General features: G+C 43.1%; 1 protein-coding gene across 4 annotated transcripts in view; it reads right to left on the reverse strand.

Annotated features, from left to right (window-relative positions):
• The window catches only part of TNC (tenascin C), a 94,697-nt gene that overhangs the window by 35,878 nt on the left and 35,902 nt on the right, over positions 1-22,917 (reverse strand). For 2 of the 4 annotated variants that reach the window (XM_030535647.1, XM_030535646.1), the window contains exons 3-11: positions 21,313-22,812; positions 19,019-19,282; positions 16,940-17,055; positions 16,393-16,549; positions 15,568-15,837; positions 13,941-14,126; positions 12,422-12,511; positions 11,300-11,563; positions 534-806 (exon numbers count right to left, since the gene is read on the reverse strand). In XM_030535647.1, the coding sequence (XP_030391507.1) occupies positions 534-806; positions 11,300-11,563; positions 12,422-12,511; positions 13,941-14,126; positions 15,568-15,837; positions 16,393-16,549; positions 16,940-17,055; positions 19,019-19,282; positions 21,313-22,812 (3,120 nt within the window). Of the gene's footprint in view, positions 1-533; positions 807-3,487; positions 3,908-8,226; positions 8,587-11,299; positions 11,564-12,421; positions 12,512-13,940; positions 14,127-15,567; positions 15,838-16,392; positions 16,550-16,939; positions 17,056-19,018; positions 19,283-21,312; positions 22,813-22,917 lie in introns of all 4 variants that reach the window. The other 2 variants (XM_030535649.1, XM_030535648.1) reach the window with 2 other exon arrangements.

Below are 22,917 nucleotides of genomic sequence, written 5' to 3' on the forward strand. Positions count from 1 at the left end.
AGTAACAGATTCAGACTGGTTAACAGTCCAATACAGGAGATCACCCCATAGCAGTAATTCCATATTGTTTTTTTGTGCATTGTTTTGGAAATAACTTTTGGAATCCAAAAAAACACAGGTGCTCATGGCCTTGAGTATCTGGGCTATAAAGTCAGGTTTTCACAGCTTTCACAGGGCAACGTCTGCTCTTTCTGATCATGTGCAATAGACATTTGGGTCTTGCAATTAGTTCCAACCAGAGAAGTCAGTAAAATAAGCAAAAATAAGTCGTTTTAAGGACACATGGGAGCTCCTGAAAGCAAATGACAGCATGGTGGCCCTGAGACTCTCACTAGAAAATCTGATCATCATGAGACATTTCCAGGCATGACAGGTTCAGCCAAGCTCCGACAAGCCTCTAGGATTAAGGGTGCTCATGTAAAAGAGTGCAGACATTCATTCGCTCACTGGATGCTGCAATAGCTCTGGCCTATATGCCTCTCTGCAAAGGAAGGAAGGAGCATGGAAAGCGATGAATGAATTAGAAAGGGTACCTGTTGTGGTGTTAACAGAAAGGGGTTTGGTCCTGTAGCCCTGAATCACACCATAAAGGATGACAGTGTAGGGCATGTTAGCCTTGAGGCCAGTAACATTCACAAAGCGCAGGCTGCCTGGGACTGTGAGATTCCGAGTGTCTTCTGGATTGTTAGGCTCCTGCACCTGAATGACAAAAGTCTCATAGGCCCCTTCTGCTGCTGTCCAGTTGAGTTGGAAACCATCCCAGCTAACCTTCGATACTGTTAACTTCCCAAGCTCAGGTTCCTCCTCTGAATAAAGGACAGAGAGTCAATTAGTAACTCAAATTACAGATTAAGGTAACTAATAATTGGGGTGCTACCTGATGACTTTCCATGCTAATGAATTTCGATTATAGTTAGTGTACCTATAGATGCACTATAACATAAACATATAGATTTATGTCTGTCCTTGGTAATTCAGTGGAAAGCTTCCTTCAGAGACTTGGCAATGCAGAGCAGTACAACAAGGAGAGAGCAACAACAATAAATAATCAGCATTTTAAAACTCTAATATTTCATGTAGGAGGCAGCTTTGGCGCTTAGAGCATTTTACAAACATTAATTAAGGCTCCTTATGAGGCAAGTCAGTATTTCTATAACCACTTTACAGCTGCCATTAGCAATTCAATGCTTGCCACTCTAAAGTGACTATGATACTGCAGTATTTCCCATTCCAAGGTTAGACAGGTACAGAGGTTCATGTAAGTACTAAGGACCGTGAATTTTATGTTTTTAATGGTGTCCATTTGAATAAAGGTTGGTTTTGTTTGTTTGTTTTAAAAAAAAATCAATTCCTAATTCAAAACGACAATGAATAGTGGTTTCTCTGCCTATACCTGCCCATCTTTAGAGATTTGCCCTAATTGTGGTTAACACAAGTTTAATGAGGGCAGATAACAGTAACTTCTTTAAAAAGACAAACTTCTTATTTCAAAATAAGAATCTCAGGGACATGCTGTCGAAAGCCTTCCTGTGGTGAGGGAAGACAACTGACAGACATTAAGCTTTTCAAAGTCACGCTGGAAAACAGCATCTTCTAATCTGTTAGTTATGCATGGGGAATCTCCTCTTTTAATCTGTGGCTACCTTTTGGACTGGACCCATTCCATAGCTCTTCTCTCTCTTATTTGAATGGCTGAAATCAAGGTAAGACAGCCCTAATAATGATGACAGGGCCTGATTGTGCAACCCTTACACATGTTGCTGAGCACTTACTGGTGAGAGATGTTCTACCAGGACCTGGTTTGCAGTTATACTCCTTTAAGCCACATTGGTGTAAGGTGCTTTAAAGATGTGCACCCATTTTATGGCAGGCTGATGCAAAGGGGCCTTATTGTAAATGAGAACCAGGCCCAATGAGATTACTTGTGTAGTTGCTCATCTGGTAAAGTAAGGGTTGCACATAGTGTGTGTGTGCTTGAGTGTACTGCATGCCCTAATGTATACAATATGGGCTTAATTTTCAGAAATGCCGAGCCATTAGGAGCTTCCATTGACTTAACCGGATTTATGAATACTCAGGCCCTATATCTCTGTATAGAAAAGTGATATCACTCAGGTCTACTGAAGCACCAACCAGCTGCCTCCCATCCCCCTGTGATCCTGGAGACATGACATTGTACAGAGTAACTTTTCACATCAATGCTGCCCAAGAACTTTGCAGGAGCTGTTTTAATGAAAATAGGGCTCAGACACGCATTATGATATAACGCAAATCCTGTCTAGGTAGCAGTGTTCAGCTGGAAAGGGAGAATGTAGGCTGGAAAAGAAATCAGTGATCATTTGATGACAGTAGAGATAAATAAGACATTCCTTTAAAATCAAAATGCTCCCCCCCCACTGAAGAAGAAGTCAAGTCACAGCAAAGTCTTTCAAGGGAAAACATTCTCTATTTTTCAAATGCCATAACAACTTAAAAGCCATTCAGATTACCCTGAACATAACGTTCAATTTCCATTCTCTTCCAAGATGCAGGCTCACAAAAACACTTTTCCTTTCAGTTTCCTGTTCAGGGACATGCATGTTTCATCTGGAAATGCATCCAACTCCCATCATGCTCTCCTGTTCTCAGACACAAAACATGCAATGCACCAATTCTGATTGCTGGGGCGCTCAGCCAGCCTCACCCATAAAGCCTGGACCATACATGACAACAGAGATGACGACGACATGGGGAGTGAGAGGAAGAGATGATGTTTCTTAGATTAAACAAAAAAAAAGATGTAATACATCATAGAAAAAGATGAGACTGTTCTAACCATTCCCGGGGTGTTCAATGGCCTGGGTAAATCCTATGTCTCACACCATCAGTGATTTTGGTACTGGTACGTGGACTGGGAATATTGCTAGTCTATTGTCTATTTCTCTAACTGTACATTTGCATCTTGGTACTTGATCATTAGTGAATTGCACTCAGTTTATATGATTGTTTCCTTTTACTGTTGTATTGTTCAGGGAGAAATGAATGTGCTAAAGGAAAATAAGAGGCTGTTTAAAAACTCTGAAAACCTCCACTCACAATGTGTTACAATCTTTTTTTTTTTCCCTTCAAACATCATCACTTCCATGGAAACCCTGCCCGATACTATCTCCTTGCAATCTTCCTTTTGTTTGGCTCACAATCCAAACAAAACCCAGTCACATATCCTGCTATTTCCATGTGTCTTGTAAATAGCTGATGCATCAAATCCCCTCTTTGCATGCAATTTGTAAAGGGAGAATCAATGCTATGGCCCTTCCAAAGCTGGATGGGGAACTGTCCATGCTACATAACTCAATGCCCTCATTCCAAAGCAACAGGGGTTTTGTCCCATGCAGAAAATAATTTCATGAAGCCTGGCATTTCTGCAATGGAACCGCAGTACGAGATGAAACCCAGAATGCCAAAGCAGAAATGAGAACATATGGATAACAAAATCCATAGAAAATACCTGTGGCAGCCAGAGCATCCAGTGATTGAGCGAGCTGACCTTGAGTGCTTCCGCGGAGAGTGATCAGATATTGTGTGCCAGCTGTGAGATTGGTAAATTCTGTTTCTCGTAGGTTTCCCGGCACAAAGATTTCCTGGGTCCTGTTTAAACTGGGCAGGCTTTTCAGAGTGATAAAGAACTGATCAAAAAATGCATCTTGTGCTGCCCAGGACACTGTGAAACTATTGAAAGTCCTGCCTGTTATTTTAAGGTCATGAAGTTGGGCAGTGGCTTCCAGGATGGAAAAATCAGTGGGCACTGAAAGCAGAGTGTGAGATTCAGTGCTTGGGTTTGTTAAGTAACTTAGCTCAGTAGGTGCTGGGCTGGTAGGATTAAGTGTTGTTTCACTGTCTGATTTTCCAGATGCTGTGACTAGATGTGCTAAACAGAGGTAAATCACAAGTTAAGTTTTCCTTATTAAAAAAAAAAAGGCAAAGAAACCAAATGACGCCTAACATCTGAGAAAGGTTAGTTTCTGCGGTTTGCATTAAAGGTCTCTAAATACAGAGAAAGCAGATGGGATAACTGATTGTTTGGAGACTGAATCCAGGTCGCAAGCAAAGGAAACATTACAAAGCATCATGTCAGTCTCATACCTGCCACACTCAATGGCAGCTCTAGAGCATCAATCACAATAGCTAACAATTTAAGGACCCTCATTTTCAGTAAAGATACTGGGCCAGATTCTCAACTAGTAGAAATCAACAGAGCTTCACTGATTTCCATGGAACAATGCTGATTTACGCTGGCTAAGAATTTGGCCCTCAATCTCTCAAACATGCCTTCAAGCCACACAATAGGACAGCTAACACTGCTGATGGAAACTAGAAATGGAACACATGCTAGGACTGCAAACATATCGAATACAGACTGAGAATTCAGCTCTAGCAGTAGCATTGCAAAATTTCTTCTGACTCTAAGAAAAACAAACTTGGAGCTGTTGTTTGTCTGTACACATGCTTCATTCTTAAAAAAAAAAAGAAGAAGAAGAAGAGAGAAAATGTGAACCTTCTTCCTTTACAGAGTTCACGAGACAAAGAGATGAGCCAGCACTTGCTCTGTGCACGAGGTGTCCATGCTACCCAAGAAATTAACATGCCTTAGACCACAATCAGCCTTTGGGGTTCTGAGGGTTACACAGATAAGAGAGAATGCTCATCTCAGTTGGAGGGCAACAGGCAGATAACTTTTCTGAGCCTTCAATTAGCCATGCAGCATTAGTGGACTAGCCACATCATTCCAAAGGACTGCCCTGCTTTCTTGTCTCAATAGCATTCATTTAAAAGACAGGCAGATCAGCATGGGTACGTACCCTCGATTCAATATCTGTCTCCAAACTGACAAGATACTAGCGTAGCACAAAAACGTTTGCAGAAGAGAAAGAACAATTTAAACATCTTGAAACAAAAACAAAGCGATGTCTAGAAAATACATTTCCAGCTCAAATACTCATGTAAAGTACTTTTCTGCTGACCTTCAAGAAATCTGAAAGCCTATGGGAACAATTCACTTACACTGGTCATGGATCAGTGTAACTCTATTACTGACTTAGATAGAGTTCCACCTGATTTACTCCAGTGTGAGACCAGAACCAGCCCTGTATAGTGTATAACTGAAAGGTAGTAGCTTTATTATAGAGATAGTACATTACCTACAATGACCACTACTACACTAATTCCCATTTTGCTAGTGAGGATAGTGAGTTAGTCTATAGTTATTAACTGGCTTTATCAGTCATTATGTTAATGTGACGCCCCGGGGGCGGGGGATAGCAGAAAGCATGCACCATCTAAATATTAATCTACTACGAGGCTGTGAGCTGCTGTTACACAGTGTGCATTTTGCCAAGGGATGACACCCATTATTTTCTAAGTATATGTGGCAGCAGCAGAATCTGAGGAGTGTGATAATTTAAGGCAAATGCTGCCTAAATTTTGACCACTCTATATGCATGCTACATCCAACTATATAGACATGCATTGCATACACATACAGAACAGCAGAACTAGGAGAACAGCAAAATTATCACATAGATACAGGATCCATTATGCAAATTGAAATGGAGATCGTGGAGACATGCAGAAAAGAATACACAGCATGGAAAGATGTGAGCGGAAAAGGCATCCTGATTTTATACATTCCCATTGCACTTGCTGTAGAGATAAACACATCACTGAAGGGAAAGGGTGACAATTAGAGCTAGTTGACAATTTCTGAATTTCAGAAATTTGACAAAAAATTCACATTTCAGAAAAAAAAGGGAAAAAGTTTAAGTGATATTGTCACAAAATTCTAGCCCTCCCCCTATTGATCTGAGCAGATTCAAAGTTGATCAAAGGTTTGCAATTGCCAAAATATCAAATTTTGAAATTCCAAAATAAAAAAGGGACTTTTTGAAAAAAAGTCACAATTTTCTTCCTTTTTTTCTGTCCAGCCCTATGGAAAATGACTCCATTTTAATTATTCGTTCTATTATTTGCAGGCAAGGACTTAATTTTTTCGTGCAGTCTGTTATTAATAGAAAGAAGAATGATGGAATATGTGAGAACTCCAGTGAGTAACTCACACGACAGGGACACGCTTGCAACTAGTATTGAATTCTGGATCTTACTGTTACCAGTAGGTTATGCATACTGGGCCAAATGCTGCTCTTAGTTTTGCCCATGGGACTCCACTTCAGTTGGAGTTGCAGGGCATAAATTGGCCCATGGCATGCAGGTAAAGCTACACTGTCATATCATTTACAATCATTTTTTGCAAAACTAGCTAGGGATACTGTTTGGGGGTTTAACAACAAGACCCACAAAGGGGAAACGACTGGATAAGTAGAGAGAAAACCCCTAATTAGCTCCAGAGTAACCCATAATAGAAAAATGTATGGCTTAGTGTACAGACGTAGAACTGAGACAGAAATGCAAAATAGCTGGATATGTGGAAAACATCCTGGTAATGTAGCTAGTGATAGCTATCAGTGCATAAGAGATTGTTAATAACTAGACGAATGGACAACAGAAAATGTAAGTAACAGTTTGATCATTGAATAACAAAGTGTATGGGTGGCAGAGACTTGTGAAGGTAACAACATTTAGATAAATGGACAAAAGAGAGACAAACTAGAAGACCTGGATGGATGGGTGAGAGCCAGATAGAATGTTCCCTAGTAGAATGATGAATGAATAGCAAATGCACAGGAATTAAACACAAGGAAGGACATTTGGATGGACAACAGATAAATTGCTATGAGAATTTCTGGTCAAAATGAAATACCTATATTTATTATCCTGAGGGTAAAACTTTCAAACTGAGGTGTCCCTTTTTTACATATAGCCTATCCTTTCCTAGGTGGAGGTTCTTGGGCCTTCTAGGGGAATTCCATTTTAATTTCTCACTTGTACTTTCACGATGAAGAATGTTAATGTCCTGCCTGAACGTCAGATTTCTCTGGTGCTTCGGATGGAGCTGGGAGTGTTCCTTTCTACTATTTCTTGTTTTTTTGTCTTTTGCTTTATTTATTGGAAAGAGGTTGCCACAATCAATTCAGTGTCAGGTCTCCCATCAACCCACATTCTATGCCTCGGGGCTCTCACTCTCCCAAGATAGGATTTTGGCATCGGGGTCAACCATGAAACTTCCATCCTATTTTGGGTCCTCCATTTAAATATCCCTCTCTTCTGCCTCAGCTAGATGGTTACGCTCCGTTTGTACCATTGGAGAACAACAAAGGAAGTAATTGGTGGCCAGGATTCGATTTAAGGTCTTGCTTGTGGTGGATTAATATACCACAATGGCGACCATTAAAAATTCTGTATTGCCAGTAGTTGCTGCACACTGATATCTGCAATATCCATTTATGCCTCTACCTCAAACAGGAATCAGATGTGGTAACTATGTAGCATCTGTTGGCAAATTACTTTTCAGTGGTAACTACTGTAGGTTCCTATCAGGCTGACTCACCTATTCATTATTGATAAAGCTTATGCTACAATAAATGTGTTAGTCTCTAAGGTGCCACAAGTACTCCGATTCTTATTGTTGATAATGTTACTTTGAGCATGGGAAAACGGAGACACAACTTCAGACAAGGAGAAGCCATAAGAGGAAGAAGGACTGACACAGAATATTGAAAATCGAGGGTGCTCAGCAGATAGAATGAATCTTCTTTAGTCATTCAACAGAGTAGGAAGCTATCTTCTCCAAGCCATGCTCTCATTCAGCTCTTGACCTGTAACTCACTTCGAAAGACAAGAGAGCATCTCATCCAAGACATGCCAGTAGTCACTGAACAATCTGTGCACCGTTGCAGAGGAATGTTAAGCGGGCACTCAGCTATTATAAAGTCCATTCATTTATTTCCACATGCCACTCATGCGTAACATATTACTGCCCCTCCTTCTCCAGCATCCACATTATGTTACCCAGGCACCGCTCCAGAACTGGAGCAGGGAGAAACAAAGATGCAGTCTGACTGCTCAGTTTCCTCAAAGCTTGGGTATGTGATTACACTACAAATCGACTCTCTGCCTCGATAAATGTGTTTGGAAAGATATGCTGGAGAAATGGTCTTTCCAGCTAATACATGGCTTATTCTCCTTTGCTTCTCATATCATTCTAAACTGCAAATCTACCATGCTGCTGGGTGGAACGACTAACAAAGTGGACCATGATTAGGGACCCCTTAGTTAATAACTGAAAGGATGTACCTGTTGTAGCCACAGCTTCAAGAGGATGGGAGCGCTGTCCTCCAATCATTCCGTACACCTTGATTTTATAGGATGTGTTAGCCTGGAGGCCATCAATCACAGTGCCTAAGGCGTCTCCGGGCATGAAGACTTCTGCAAGGGGCCCAGCTGCCCACGCCACCTCCTTGTACTCCACCACAAAACTAGTGTAGGCTCCTGAGTCCGCCTTCCACGAGAGACTAAAGCCATGCGCTGTCACATTGGAGACCACAACATCCCTCAGTGTATCCTCCCCCATCCCAGAAGCCTCTGAATTCCAAGATCCAGAGTACTCATCTGGGCTGGGAGTCGCCTCCCACTTTAGATCTAGACTATGTGCGGCTATAAAGAAACAAACAAGCAAAGGGTAGAATATGAAATACTTAATTTCTTCCTTTTTTCTAAGAACAAAAAAGTCAGGGAACTGTGCACTTCACACTTATTACCTGGCCGTGAGTAGAACCATCTAAGCAGATTTTGAAACCAGGACCTTGACCACAAAAGCACAAACCTCTACCACATGAGCTAAAGGATCCATTCAGTTACTTGGCAGCAGCAGATGACTGTTATTCACTAACGGACTGGCCACTGAAGGAGATTGTGACACACTCTTTGCCAGCGTGCTACACAATTTGCAAAGATTCTTAATTTGGGTGTATGTATGTGTGCACGCAAAGGGGGTGGGTGTTGTTTATGTTCTCAGAGGGAGACTGAAGAAAGTATGAGGGAGAACCAACCAGACATACAATGCATAAGAAAATAAAGTCTTCAGCTCAAGGGCTGGAGCAATGCCTATCTTACAAGATTTCAGTAGGAGATAATTGACTGATGCAAACAAAAAAAAAAACCCATGCAAAACAAAACCAAAGGCTCCCTGACCTCTGCAGGCCTGACTGAACAAATCAGGGAGGATTAAGGAGAAAGACTAAAATACACAACATGGGTAAAGGAAGGGAACTTTGAAAGCAAACACTCCCTGCCCTAAAGCAGATTGCATTCTATAAGTTGCATATGAATCAGTTTCTTTTTTTTTTTTTCCAGTGAGGACAGATCCCTCTTTTAATGAACAAGTTTTTCCAAGCTGTGTTTCCCTGGGTTCCTCCCCTTCATCCTTCCTAGGATACAAAGAGCTAGTTCGGGCCTAGCCATGCTCCTGGTGCCTTCCACTTGAATTAGTTACTCTCTGTTCCCTGCTGCTCAGAGCAAGCACTCCCCTGCTGCCCCGTGGTGAAATGGCCCAACAGCCATCTATAGCTGTGGGCAGAGTGTGTGAGCTGACAAGATTTGTTTTGCTTGGCCTGCGGACTGGAGGATCTCACACATGCTGGGACATGGACGGAATAAAGAAAGAAGCAAGCCCTCAGTTCGCAAACCCATAAGATCTGGTTTTACAGCTCCTGATTCTTATGCATTTGAGATGCATCCGTCCCCAATCAAGGGACAGATCCCAGAGAAACGTTACATCAATTCCAGCTGCTGCATCTCAGGTGATGCTTCAGGAGCTTCTTAATTTATTCATGGGCCAGAGCAAACACTCAGAACATTACACTGGTTTCATGCATATTTTTTTTTAAATATCCCAAGAAGATAAAGAATAAGACTTGGGGAATTTGATTCTGATGCTGGAAATGACTAGCTTGTAAAACTCCAAAGCAAGGTCCTTCTGATGTATGTTGTTTAAGCCTTTTCACCCTCTATGTGTATTTCCTGTGAGGGTCTGAAGATTCATCAAAGAGAAGCGGGAGAAACAACCCTGGAGAGATCAAAGCTTTCTTCATCCCTGCAGTGTAGACCTTTGGCTTTGTTCTGTGCGTCAGTGCCTCCTATGTTTTCTCTCACTTGGCTACAGGCCTTATTTATTCATCATACAAGTTACTTAATGTGGATGTTTACAGCATATGAACTCTCAGCTGTCTTGAATTATCCAGCTCTGTAAACCATTTATAGGTACAGTTGGCATGAAAATTACAATGGAAAATAAAGTTGGGTTGGATTGGATTGACTGTGTGGCAGCAAAATAAGGTGCCTACTTTAATTTTCAGACTTCACAATACCAGGCAATATTCTCTTGTCTACAGCTGCTAATTTGTATGATCTGGGATTTCTTGCATGGGTTTGACCTCTAGATGGAATTGAGGGAAAGAAGATGAAACTCTCAGGCCCAGATCTTCAGCTGGTGCCAACTGATGTAACCCCACTGTTTTCAGTGCAGCTATGCTGATTTATACCAGGTGAGTGCTAGCCCACAATATTTAAACATAAAACACCCTTAAAACATCTAGGAGCTGATTATCTTTCACCCTAAGGCTGTAGCCTGACATAGCCCTGTCTTTGGGCCACATTTACACACTGAACTCAACAAGAAGCCCCACTGTCTTCAGTAGAAAGTCCTTGAGGAACAGGGTACTGCTCACGATGAATACTGGTGAAGAATGGGCTCTCTTTTATAGAGAAGTGTAGCAGTCATGCTATCCAACGGACTCAAGGGACTGAGATTAGCATTATGACATCAGCTTTCCTATGCTATTGAAAAAGAAAAATGGTAACTGGCAAAAGAGGAATTGTGAGGACTCCCACAATGTTCTGATGCTTTCAGTGTCAAGAAAGGCTGCAATGAAAATTCATTAAGGTGTGCACAGGGGAATATTAAAGGGGTGTGTTGTTAACATCTTTGTCCCCCTTCTTCTTTGATTGCTAGAGTGTAGGGAAACAAAATAAACCATTAGACAGACACACACAAAATCATCCAATTTAAAGCAAAAAACGAGGTTGTACATTCTCTGCTGGAGAATAAGTGTATTATGTGGGTCTCCTTAAGGGTAAGCAAGCACACAACAGAGGAGATGGAGAGAAACAAAGGGATAAGGAAAAGACATGACTACATCTCAGTTAGGCTTTCACACTAGACAGAGGGTAACCAGGTTTCTGCAGCTAGCTGACGTGTTCAAAGCTGCTCCCCAGCAGCTTGGATAGCCGGTGACATTCTGCTTGGACCATCTCACCCGCTCTTTAAGAGGATCAGACACAGTGCACCCATTCAGACCCTGTTACTTACCAGTAGACTCCTTCACCGTTGTGGGTTTGCTCTTGTGCCTGCCTTTCTCTGCCACTAGGGTGATGGTATATTCTGTACCAGGGTCCAGCTCTCGCAAGATGTAAGAGGTGCTATCTGCTGGTATCTCAATTTCATTCTTCCTCCCAGATGGAATCATGTATGTGAGGCGGTAACGGTCAAACTTGGCCAGTGGTCTTCTCCAGCGGAGGGAGAGGGTCGTTTCAGTGTTATCACTGACCACTAAATCCTTGGGATTATCCAGATCTGCACATTAAACCACAGAGGTTATTTATACGTCAGATTTTTTTATGTTCCTTGGTGCAGGAGCTGTGTACTGCCATGTGGGTATTCTGTCAGCTAACTGCAGAAAGAGCCATAATTATACCTGCTGCCTTAATGGATTCGCTATATAACACTAGCCTGATTTCCCTTTCTATGTCTTTCAGACCCTATTCCTTGGTCTAAGTAGTAGCAGGTGACGTTCCTTTTATATGCAAACCAAACTGAATCCAGATCTCCCTCACGAACATTCATTTCAACAGGGCTGCATGGAGGAGAGGCAGAATCTGCCCCCCTGGTTTATTCATTTTTTAACAACACTCAATTTCAGCCAGTAATTCCCGCACTGAACTGTGTGATGAATCTAGAGCACAGGGTTTTCAGCCTGGCAGTCATGGGGAGAGTGGGTGCCACAGGCAGGTATCAGGGGGTTGCAATCACACTGCCTTTCCCACAGTGGTAACGGAAAGGGAGATACCAGTATGGAAACAGAGGTCTGGATACAAAAAAGGTTGAGATCCATTGAACTAGAGCAAGTTTTTAGGAAGACATTCAATTCTGGTTAAAAGACTCCCAGAGATGGAGAATTTGCCACATCCCTCACTAAGCCATCCCAATGGTTAATTGTACCCACTATTAACATTTTATATATTTGGAACTAGACTATACCATATTTTGTGGGATTTTCTCTTGTCCCCAGCAACAAAATTCACTTTTAGTGGAAGAGACCATGAGGACTGCACAATTTACAAGACAGCTACACTTGGCCCAACTGGGGCTTGTGAACGGCTCTGGCTTTTTTGCCCTTTCCCCACGTGTGGCCAAGAGAAAGGATCATCTCACCGGTTGCAGCATTGATAGTAGCTGGAGTGCTTTCTCTGTCCTGCTTCATTGCTGTCACTCCAATGCCATATTCAGTTCCAGGCCTCAGACCTATGGTGAATATGGAGAGTTGTGTCACTGTTTAGGGATGAGGCTAGATAGAATGTTTCTTGGTTTTGTTTTGCATAAGAAAGCTGTAGTGTGTGGTGGTGTGGGATCTTTGCTTTGAACATTAAGAGCCAAATTTTCAGGCAGTCTCCAGCTGGCCTCCAACGTGGAAGAAAAAACTTTTGCATGTACAGTCAACTTGATTGTTTATTATTATTGCATTACCTAGAGACTCCAACCAAGATCAGGTTCCCTGTGTGCTAGGCACTGTACGAACACATAAAAAGTGACAGTTCCTGCCTCAAAGAGATGATGATTTAAATAAACTGTACCTGCATGAGTGTGCAGACTTCCATGTTGAATGTGAAAATCCCAACTGACTAACTGGCAGGCAAGAGGTCAACTTGCAAGCATAAAAAGGTGCATGCTCACTTTTGCAAGCACATGCAAAAGTGGCATGGAGAAGCAGAGACTCAGTGTCCTATTTTTAAAGGTATTTAGGTGCCTGGAGATTCAGAGAGGCACCCAGAGAGAGGTCAAAGTGACTTAAAATCAACTGCCGTCGATTTCAAAATTGATTTGAAAATTCCACTAGGCACCTATCTGCATCTTTAAATATCTTTGAAAATCTGGTCCTTAGGCTGAAAATGTGGTTTTTGACAGGAACAAAGACACTGTGTACCCAAGTTAGTAAAAAATGAGCCTCCTAGTGTCTAAATCATCTTCAAAGTCTTTTACATCCTGAATATCTTCTCTACCATAAAAGATTCAAATACACTTATTATCCCAGTCTGCACGGATTTTGGTGTGTTTTTAGGTCTCTTTCACATATTCACATTTCTCTTTACATCTCTCCAATGTGACTCTTTATAGCTCTATATTTTTGTAAATTCTTTGTAATCCAGTCAGAAGATACAATACTTTACACTCAGTGAGTCTCCTGTTCCTTTGTTGTGCATATAAAATTCTTAGTGTCGGGGAAAGTTCTGTTCATAGCAAAGGAAGAGCGGATCTCTCTAGATAGCTTATGAGACCCTACTGAAAACAATGCTGTTATTCAATATTGATGCAATTATGTTGTGATTATATAAATATTATGGTGGGCTGAGACACCACTGGGGACTTAAAATAAAGCCCAAATTCTGGTTCAATTCAAGAGCACTTTATTCATGGCTAGTTTTATTAACCTAAGATTTCAAAACAGCCAACAGCTGGGAGGGGAGAGGACACGGCCTTCTCCTTGAATAAGCTTCCTCTTTGTTTTCAGAGCCCTGCTCCAGATCAACCATGTGACAGGTAGGGTACCTGATTCTATTTGTAACCCCTTACATGCCTTTACACCTTGCCACAAGGCATCATGGTGATAGGAGGTCAGATCTCCGGAGGGTTACTGGTGCCTATTACATTAATAACAATCTCACTTTGATCCTACCTGTGAGTGTAGCCTTGGTTGTGGTCTGGTTACTCCTTGGCACAGTTATCTCAGCATGGTCTCCACCTGAGATGGGAGCAAACTTGATTCTGTAGGTATCGATGCTGGCTTGGCTGTTCTTCCACTCCAAGGTGATACTGTTGTCTGTCTGAGACACGCGCTTCAGGTTCTTTGGTGCATCCAAGTCTGAGGAGGGAAAAATGGTTTTTTTCTCTCAGGACACAAGGAAAGAATGATTCAAAATGCCTGGCATATGGTACCATCTATAAGATGAGATCAATTTTCCCACAGAAGTTACCACTTCAAGGAAAGCAAACACCACCTGTGAAAATTTTTAATTTTGTTTCATTGAAAACCCAATTTTCCATCACATAAAAGTTGTGATGGAAAATTGTTGACCAGCCCTGGAATTCAGTATTCAAAAGATACACTCCAACCCTGGCCTAAAGGGATTTTATCTAAAAATTCTATGAGCTATCATAATTCACTCCCAAAATGGACTCAAATCTTGCTTTATTAAAACAACTCCATCCTGCAGCAAGCAAGGATTTCATTCTACCTGCTCCATTTATTACCCAGAATTGTCATATGGCTTCATTAACAGATCCAAACCATGACTGCATGCTAAAATGCACACCTTTTACACACACACACACACAAAAAAAAGAAAAAAAAAGAAAAGGAAAAAGAAATAAAGTCCTGTTTAAGTTTGTTAGTACCTTGCCTGGCTGCTACAACATAGATACATCTCATTTACTCAGTTATTAAATGCCAAACATGAGTGCTGGTCACACCAAATAAATACGGCATATGTGCAAATTCCTAAATTAATCTGAAATTGCAATAAATGCCTTTTCAATGTCTCTCAAAGATTGTCCCTCTTACTAAATGTAAGATAGGCATAAAAGGCAGAATGCAAGGATAATACAGCCCACAAGGACCCTATTAGAAAATGAAGAAAAAATAACAGATGGGTGGGATAGAATGCTGCCTTTCCCCCTGCTATTAAGAGATCAGACAGAAAAAGGAAAAAAAAACAAAAAACAATTTGTTAGTCTCTAAGATGCCACAAAGATGCTTGTGGCATCTTAGAGACTAACAAATTGATTTGGGATAAAAAAATAAATACATACATAAATCTGTTGTTAGTCTCTAAGGTGCCACAAGGACTCCTGAGACAGTCTGAGACAGATTAACATGGCTACCCCTCTGAAACCTTTTACCAAAGCATTCCCAGCATTACCAAAGGTGAAACTGAATTAAAAACAAAAGCAGATGGGTAGATAAGGTAAGAGGAACACTGTTGGTGGGGGAAAAAATAGGAGATTCAGAGTAAAAGTATCAAAAGGTCCTAAACAATCTGGAAACCTAATTTCAATTTTCAAAAGGGATGCAGGCACTTAGGAGCCTAAGTCTCTTGGAAAAGCAATGGGATCTAGGTTCCTAAGTAATTTTTGAAAATTTTACTCGACTTCCATAAGCCTCTGTGACTGCTATAGTGCTGTGCTGGCATAATAACTGTGAAGTGAAGCAACATGCTACAGCTAATTAGCATGAATGTGTTGATGGTGATTGAAGTAGAGCAGAAGACAAGAAGCTATGACCATCTCCCGAACAAGCTCTTTACCTGTGACAAAGATTTCCTTCACAGGGTCACTGGCCATGTCCCCGCGCCGAGAGATCAGCGTCACCTCATACTCTGTGTGTGGCTTCAGATTCCCAATTGAGTATTGGCTTTCATCCTCAGAGAGGTCGATGGTCGTCCTGTCTCCAGGAACATCCTTGGGTCCATAGGTGAGCTCCATGTCATCGATTTCAGCCAAAGGTTTGAACCATGTGATTAAAGCTGTGGTGTCTGTCACATCTCTTGCCTCAATCTGGCTTGGGCCATCAAGCTCTGTTATGGAAAGAGGAAAAACATGAATCTTCTGATCCCATCATAGAGAGATCAAACAGAGTCTGGACATTGACCCTTAATAGATGAATCAAAGCAACGTTAAAATAAGTGGCTCCTATTAGATGAAATTCTTTTTCATGTTGACTTACTTATGGCCCGTAATGTTCTACCGATGCAGATGGAAAGTGTTGTGTTATGCAGGAAGGAAAAGGTCCTGCACTGGCACAGCAAGTATAAGCAGAAGTCCAAGCAGGTTCTCCAGCTGCACCAGGGACCCTGATGGTGCCAAGTAATTTCCATGTGGTGTGCTAAGGATGTGCAGCCTGTTTCACTTTGTTGCACTCTCTGAACAGGAATAAAGTGTATGCTGGCCCACTGCCAGCTAGAAGAAACATTCCTTTCCTCCCCAGACAGGTAACCCAGGTATTCCTTGTCAGCTACTTCAGCTCTTCCTGGCTATGTGTTTTCAAAAGGGGAAACTTTTGAAAGTGTGGCTTGGTTTGCCTCCTGTTTAGCATCTCCACAGAATATACCAAATAACAGATTAGTACTTACTTGTGGTAAACACTCTAAACAGCCCAGGTCCTCTGGTTTTGTTTTTCACTACATGCAGGGATACGTTGTACTGTTGTCCTGGTGCCAGACCTGGCTGCATATATGATGTGTCTGGTCTCTTCAAACTGTTGGTTATGTCCCCATTATCTTCTTTTTTCTGTAATGTACAAGGCACTTGGTTAAAATTAAAGTTGGAATAACTGTTTTTTATTCTTCCAAACTCTAACATTTCCTGAAGACAAATTGATTTTAATGAAGTTTTTGATGGGAAAGTTTCTGAGGTCCATGAAGGGTCTCTCTGGTCATTTCCAGAGAGACCACATCGAATCCAAAACAAACCTTTTGGAACAATTCCATTTTGTGAAAACATTGGAAAAAATTGGTTTTCATTCCAGTGAGAAACAAAAACAAATTTTAAAACCCTCAGAAGTTATTGTGAAATAAAATGGGCATTCTCTGGCCAGCTCTAGTTCAAATGCAGCATAAAAGGAGCCCAACACCCTGCACTTGTACATGGAGGTGTCACAGGATGAGCTTTTTCCCTTACCATATTTCGGAAGATGAGCTCCCAGCCATCAAATGAAATGTTCAGAGGATCCCACTCCACCTGCACAGATGTCTCCCTGATGGATTTGAATTTCAGGCCTTCAGGAGCAGGCAGATCTATGAGGAGAAACAGCAAGAGGGTAGCTGCATAGTGTCCCCACAGATCAGAGAACTAGGTATTCACAAACAAGTACTATGGTGAAAATCACTGGGGATGTTTTGAGATACTGAAAAATGCTTAAATAGTACAGTGATGGGTGCTATAGAAAAAACTGGATTAGATAGATAGATAGATAGATAGATAGATAGATAGATAGATAGATAGATAGATAGATAGATAGATAGATAGATAGATGGGGTGTATGGGGATAGATGGATAGATAGATAGATAGATACACAGGCAGGCAATTAGTACAATGAACAAACACATGGTGGACAAATATCAAAGGTGGGTTCTGTAGATAGGTGGATTACTTTTTTTCTGTCCCCAAAGATGCCAGAGTTAATTTGGGACCCACCAAACTATAGGAAAATCTATCCCCCATTCTGACTCCTCTCTCCCACCTCTCCAGCTACCGTATGTAAAGCTTCAGCAAGATTAAAAATGCCATCAAGAATCTTCCTTCCCTTTTGCAAAGAAGGGGGATTCATATTCCAACGTCCCTTCGTTTTTCTTGTTTAGGACTTTTTAATCATCCTTGATTTCCAGACACCCCCCCCCAAAAAAAATGTCCGCCACAGCCACTTATATGTTGATGCCTTTAAGAGACATGCATAGCTATGTACTTGCCAGTTTAGCAGTTCTGTGGTACACTGCAGCAATACATGTTAACGCAGAGGATCAGACTTTAGCCCCTTCTACTTACAGGCAGGGCCGCCCAGAGGTGGGGGCAAGTGAGGCAATTTGCCCCAGGCCCCGGGCCCTGCAGGGGCACCCAGGAGAGTTTTTCCAGGCCCCTGGAGCGGGGTCCTTCACTCGCTCCAGGGGCCCTGGAAAACTCTCGCAGGGCCTGGGCCCCCGGAGCTTCTTCCTCTCCTGGTCTTCTGGGGGAAGGACCCCCCGCCACCGAATTACCACTGAACCATGACCCGCTGCCGAAGTGCTGGGTCTTTGGTGGTAATTTGGCGGCGGGGGGTCCCCGCTGAGGGTCTTCAGGGCACTTCGGCGGCAGGTCCCTGAGCGGAAGGACCACCTGCTGCTGAATTACCACCTAAGCGGGGGGCCCCCCGCCGCTGAAGACCCCAGGCCCCCTGAATCCTCTGGGCAGCCCTGCTTACAGGTGGTAGTTCCCTTCCTTAGAACATTTCCAAGCACAGTAATTAGCACGTTCATGCAGTAAATCATCAAATATATTATATATACCCACAATGCCTCTGCTTTCTCAAGAGGGTCAACTGGAAATAGTTGAGCATATTTTGGTGGCAAGACTGAAACATGAGGATAACGAAGAGTGAATGCACTTATTTAATCTGGCTCTGATCATGCACGTTACTCTTAAAAATAAATAATAATATTCTACAGCAGCGGCTTATAACGGTGTTATTATAGGGCTAGAGGGCCATTGGTGTAGAATAGTGTGGTATGGCATGCCCTACAAGAGGCTGAACCTTGTAGTAGTGAAAGACATTGAGATGTTATAAAGAAAGGTGAGATAGATGTGCAATGAAAGTGATTTGTACTTGGAAGCATTGAAAATCCGATCACAATAGTATTGAGCCAAATGCTTTTACATGAATGCAAGAAAACAATTTTACAGGCAGAGTCCCAAAGCCTTAAACTGTAGCCTGTTATGACAGAAGACAGTTTTGGTTTACAGGAACCCAGTGATATTCAATGGAAGGCCTCATGCAGAGCAGGAAAGCTCCAGTACTGTAACCCTATTGTTTTGAAGGCATACCATTGCAAGAAGAGATTGGAAAAGAAAACTGAGGAGACTCTGGCTTGGTCCAGACTTTAAGAGGAATACAACAGAGAAAGAACAAGAAAAAAGAAAAGTCCCAAAGAAAAGAGACAAGTCAATGTGTATTATGGAGCAGAGAGATGGTCAAATATAGAGATTTGTGTTTATTTTAAACTCACAGGTTGCCACCCTGGCACTGATTGGAATACTCTTCTTGTTCTTTAGGATGGCAAACACACGGATAAAGTATTCCACGCCAGGCTCCAGTTCACGGATGGTAGCAGATGTCTCATTTCCAGGCACCCTGAACTGCAGTTCTAGGCCACCAACACTGGTAGGGACATAGGTGATGAGATATTCATTGACTAGATTCTCATTCTTCCATTCCAGATTGACAGTTTTATCCGTCACGTCTGTCACTGTCAAATCACTTGGAGGGGACACTGCCAGGGGGGAAAAATATCAATGGAGACATTAAGACAGTGGCCCAATTTCTGCTCTGTATGCAACCACTCTTCATAGTACTACACACCCTCCTCTAATGGCTGATGCATAGAGGTTTATAAGGCCACCAGAGCTGCCTGTCAGGGAACTTAATGATTTATCTCAAGTGCTAATAGCCCATGAGTTTACTGCTGAAGATCCTGAGTTCAAATCCTACTGTCAGCTTGGGAGAAGCCAACTATCTGGAATTACTCCAACAATTTCAGCGAAATTATTCCAGGTTTTCATGGGTGGGAGATCAAAATGTGACTCAGGATTCTTCTGCTGGGAGGAAACTGGAGGAGATAAACAATTGGAAACATCACCATAGGGAGAGCAAAAGAAACACAGCAGGGTTTCGTAACCCAAGAGTTACAACTCCTATAGGAGTGACTGCACATTGTCTTAAGGGCTACGGCTTGTGCTAACAGCAAATGACAAAACTCCCAGTGCTGACTCATCTTTGCTGACCAGCAAGTCAGAGGGGATGAAAGCCAAGACTGCCCATTCCACAGGTTGATTTACTCCCAAGGAGCAGTCAACCAGCTGAGCTCCTTGGTCTCTCCTTCATGGTGCCACAGCGAGGCATGCACTCTGTTCTGTACACCTGAATCAGTTGCTATGCTGCAGATGCAAACCCTCACTTCCCAATTCAGCATGAACAAGAGGGGTCATACATAGAAAACACATCTTTAATCTGCAACCTGGCCATCAGAAATATACAGAATTCAGACTGTCAACCTGTGAAGTCTCTAGCCTATACTCCAGTATGCCTAGAGGGCCGTAAGTCTTATTTTCAAGCCAAAACTCACTCTACACTTTAAAAAGCTACTTCTCTTGGCAAATCCAGCTGACTCCCTAGTTCTAGGACTCTTTACCTTCCCCACGGATGAGCAGATGTATTTCAGATACAACCAGTACAGAAGAACACAACAGAAGAAGTGTCATGGGAAAGTAAAAGTGCAGGAGGCCATATTGCCAGCTAATTGTAAATCACTGCATAGCCACTGATTTCAGAGTAGCAGCCGTGTTAGTCTGTATCCACAAAAAGAAAAGGAGGACTTGTGGCACCTCAGAGACTAACAAATTTATTTGCGCATACACTTGCGTGGGCTACAGCCCCCTTCATCAGATGCATAGAATGGAACACACACATAGAAGATATTTATACATACAGAGAACATGAAAAGGTGGAAGTAGCCATACCAACTGTAAGAGGCTAATTAATTAAGATGCGCTATTATCATCAGGAGAAAAAAAATGTAGTGATAGCCAAGATGGCCCATTTTAGACAGTTGACAAGAAGGTGTGAGGATATTTAACATGGGGAAATGAATAGAGACTGGGAGCGGCTGGGTCATTACACATATTGAATCTATTTCCCTATGTTAAGTTTCCTTACACCTTCTTATGGGCCATCTTGATTATCACTACAAAAGTTTTTTTTTTTCTCCTGCTGATAATACCTTATCTTAATTAATTAACCTCAGTTGGTATGGCTACTTCCACCTTTTCATGTTCTCTGTATGTATGTATATTTCTTACTATATGTTCCATTCTATGCATCTGATGAAGTGGGCTGTAGCCCACGAGAGCTTATGTTCAAATAAATTTGTTAGTCTCTGAGGTGCCATAAGTCCTCCTGTTCTTTTTGCATATCCACTGAAGTCCATGGGAATTGTACAGATTTATTTCAGGTGAGAAATATAGCTATAGTGTTAGCCTTGCCAGCCTCTTGGCCATTGAGTGGTAACTATTAGACCCAAGAACAGTAGAGATGACAAGAATTCTGGTCGCACTCACCTTGACCAAACGCTGCCTTAACCCCACTGACTTCACTGGGGAATTTCCTGGTTTACACCATCATAAACAAGATCCAAATCAGACCCCAGCTTTATTAAAAACAAACCCTTAAATCTCCATTCGCTGATGGATAAACAGAGGGTAATTTAAGGGTGGTTGGCTGGCTCAGACCGACATTAAAACCTACCATTGGAGCAGTCATCCCCTTCGTATCCATCATCACAAATGCATTGCCCATCAACACAGCGGCCCATGTTGTTGCAGTTGTTGGGGCAGGATCGCTCACTGCAGTCCACTCCTCCAAAGCCTTCTTCGCACAGGCACTGTCCGTTGATGCAGCGACCCCGGTTGTTGCAGTCATTGGGGCACCGCTGTTGGCTACAGTCCATCGCCGTGAACCCATTGTCACACTCGCACTGCCCATTGACACAGAGCCCCCGGTTGTTGCAGTCATTGGGGCACCTCAGCTCAGCACAGTCCTCCCCCATGTACCCCTCGTCGCACACGCACTGCCCATTGATGCAGCGCCCGTGCTCATTACAGTTGTTAGGGCACCTCAGCTCTCCGCAGTCCTCGCCCACAAAGCCCTCTTCACACACACACTGCCCGTTGATGCAGCGCCCCCGGTTGTTACAGTCATTGAGGCACCTCAGCTCCCCGCAGTCCTCGCCGATGAAGCCCTCATTGCACACGCACTGCCTGTTGACGCAACGCCCACGGTTGTGACAGTCATTGGGGCACTTCAGCTGGCTGCAGTCCTCGCCCGTGAAGCCCTCGTCACACTCGCACCTCCCATTGACGCAGCGGCCCCGGTTGCTACAGTCCCCAGGACACCGCAACTCACTGCAGTCTTCACCCATGAAGCCCTCCTGGCACACACACTGCCCGTTGACGCAGCGGCCCTGTTTGTTACAATCTTTGGGGCACTTCACTTGGCCACAGGCGGCACCAGCAAAGCCCTCGTTGCACACGCACTTCCCATTGACGCAACGCCCCCGCTTGTTGCAGTCCTTGGGGCACCGCCGCTCGCTACAGTCGTCGCCCACAAAGCCCTCATTACAGATGCAGAGCCCATTATCGCAGCGGCCGTTGTTGTTGCAGTTGTTGGGGCAGGTCAGTTCCCCGCAGTCCTCCCCGGTGAAGCCCTCTTCACAGTAGCAGGTCCCGTTGACACAGCGGCCACGGTCGTAGCAGTCATTGGGGCAGATAAGCTCGCCACAGTCTTCACCCGTGTAGCCTTCGTTGCACACACACTCTTTCTCCACGCAGCGCCCACGGTTATTGCAGTTGTTCAGGCAGAGCGGCTCACTGCAGTCCTCGCCAGTGAAGCCTTCGTCGCACACACACCGCCCCTTCACACACTTTCCATGCTCATTGCATGCCACCGGGCAACGTTCTTCACTGCAGTCCTCCCCGGTGTACTCCTCGAAGCACAAACAGACACCATTGATGCATTTGCCTTGGTCACTGCAGTCATTGGGGCAGGTGAGCTGGCTGCAGTCCTCCCCAGTGAAGCCCTCATCACAGATACATTTGCCATTGACACAACGGCCTTTGTTATTGCAATTGTTCAGGCATTCTGGTTCTGAGCAGTTGGGTCCTTTCCAGCCAGGTTCACAAATGCAACCACAGTGCTCACTGCTGTAGTTCCCTCGTCCACTGCAATACGGCGTGGTGTCCACTTGACCTGTATCAATGAATCAGAAAACTCATTATACCTAATGAGTTGTGTGTCACAGAAGTTAGACACACAAGATTGCTATTAAGAGCACTCTGGTACCACTTATATGGG

This window comes from Gopherus evgoodei, chromosome 16 (genome assembly GCF_007399415.2).
Source record: "Gopherus evgoodei ecotype Sinaloan lineage chromosome 16, rGopEvg1_v1.p, whole genome shotgun sequence".
Classification (NCBI taxonomy): domain Eukaryota; kingdom Metazoa; phylum Chordata; order Testudines; family Testudinidae; genus Gopherus; species Gopherus evgoodei.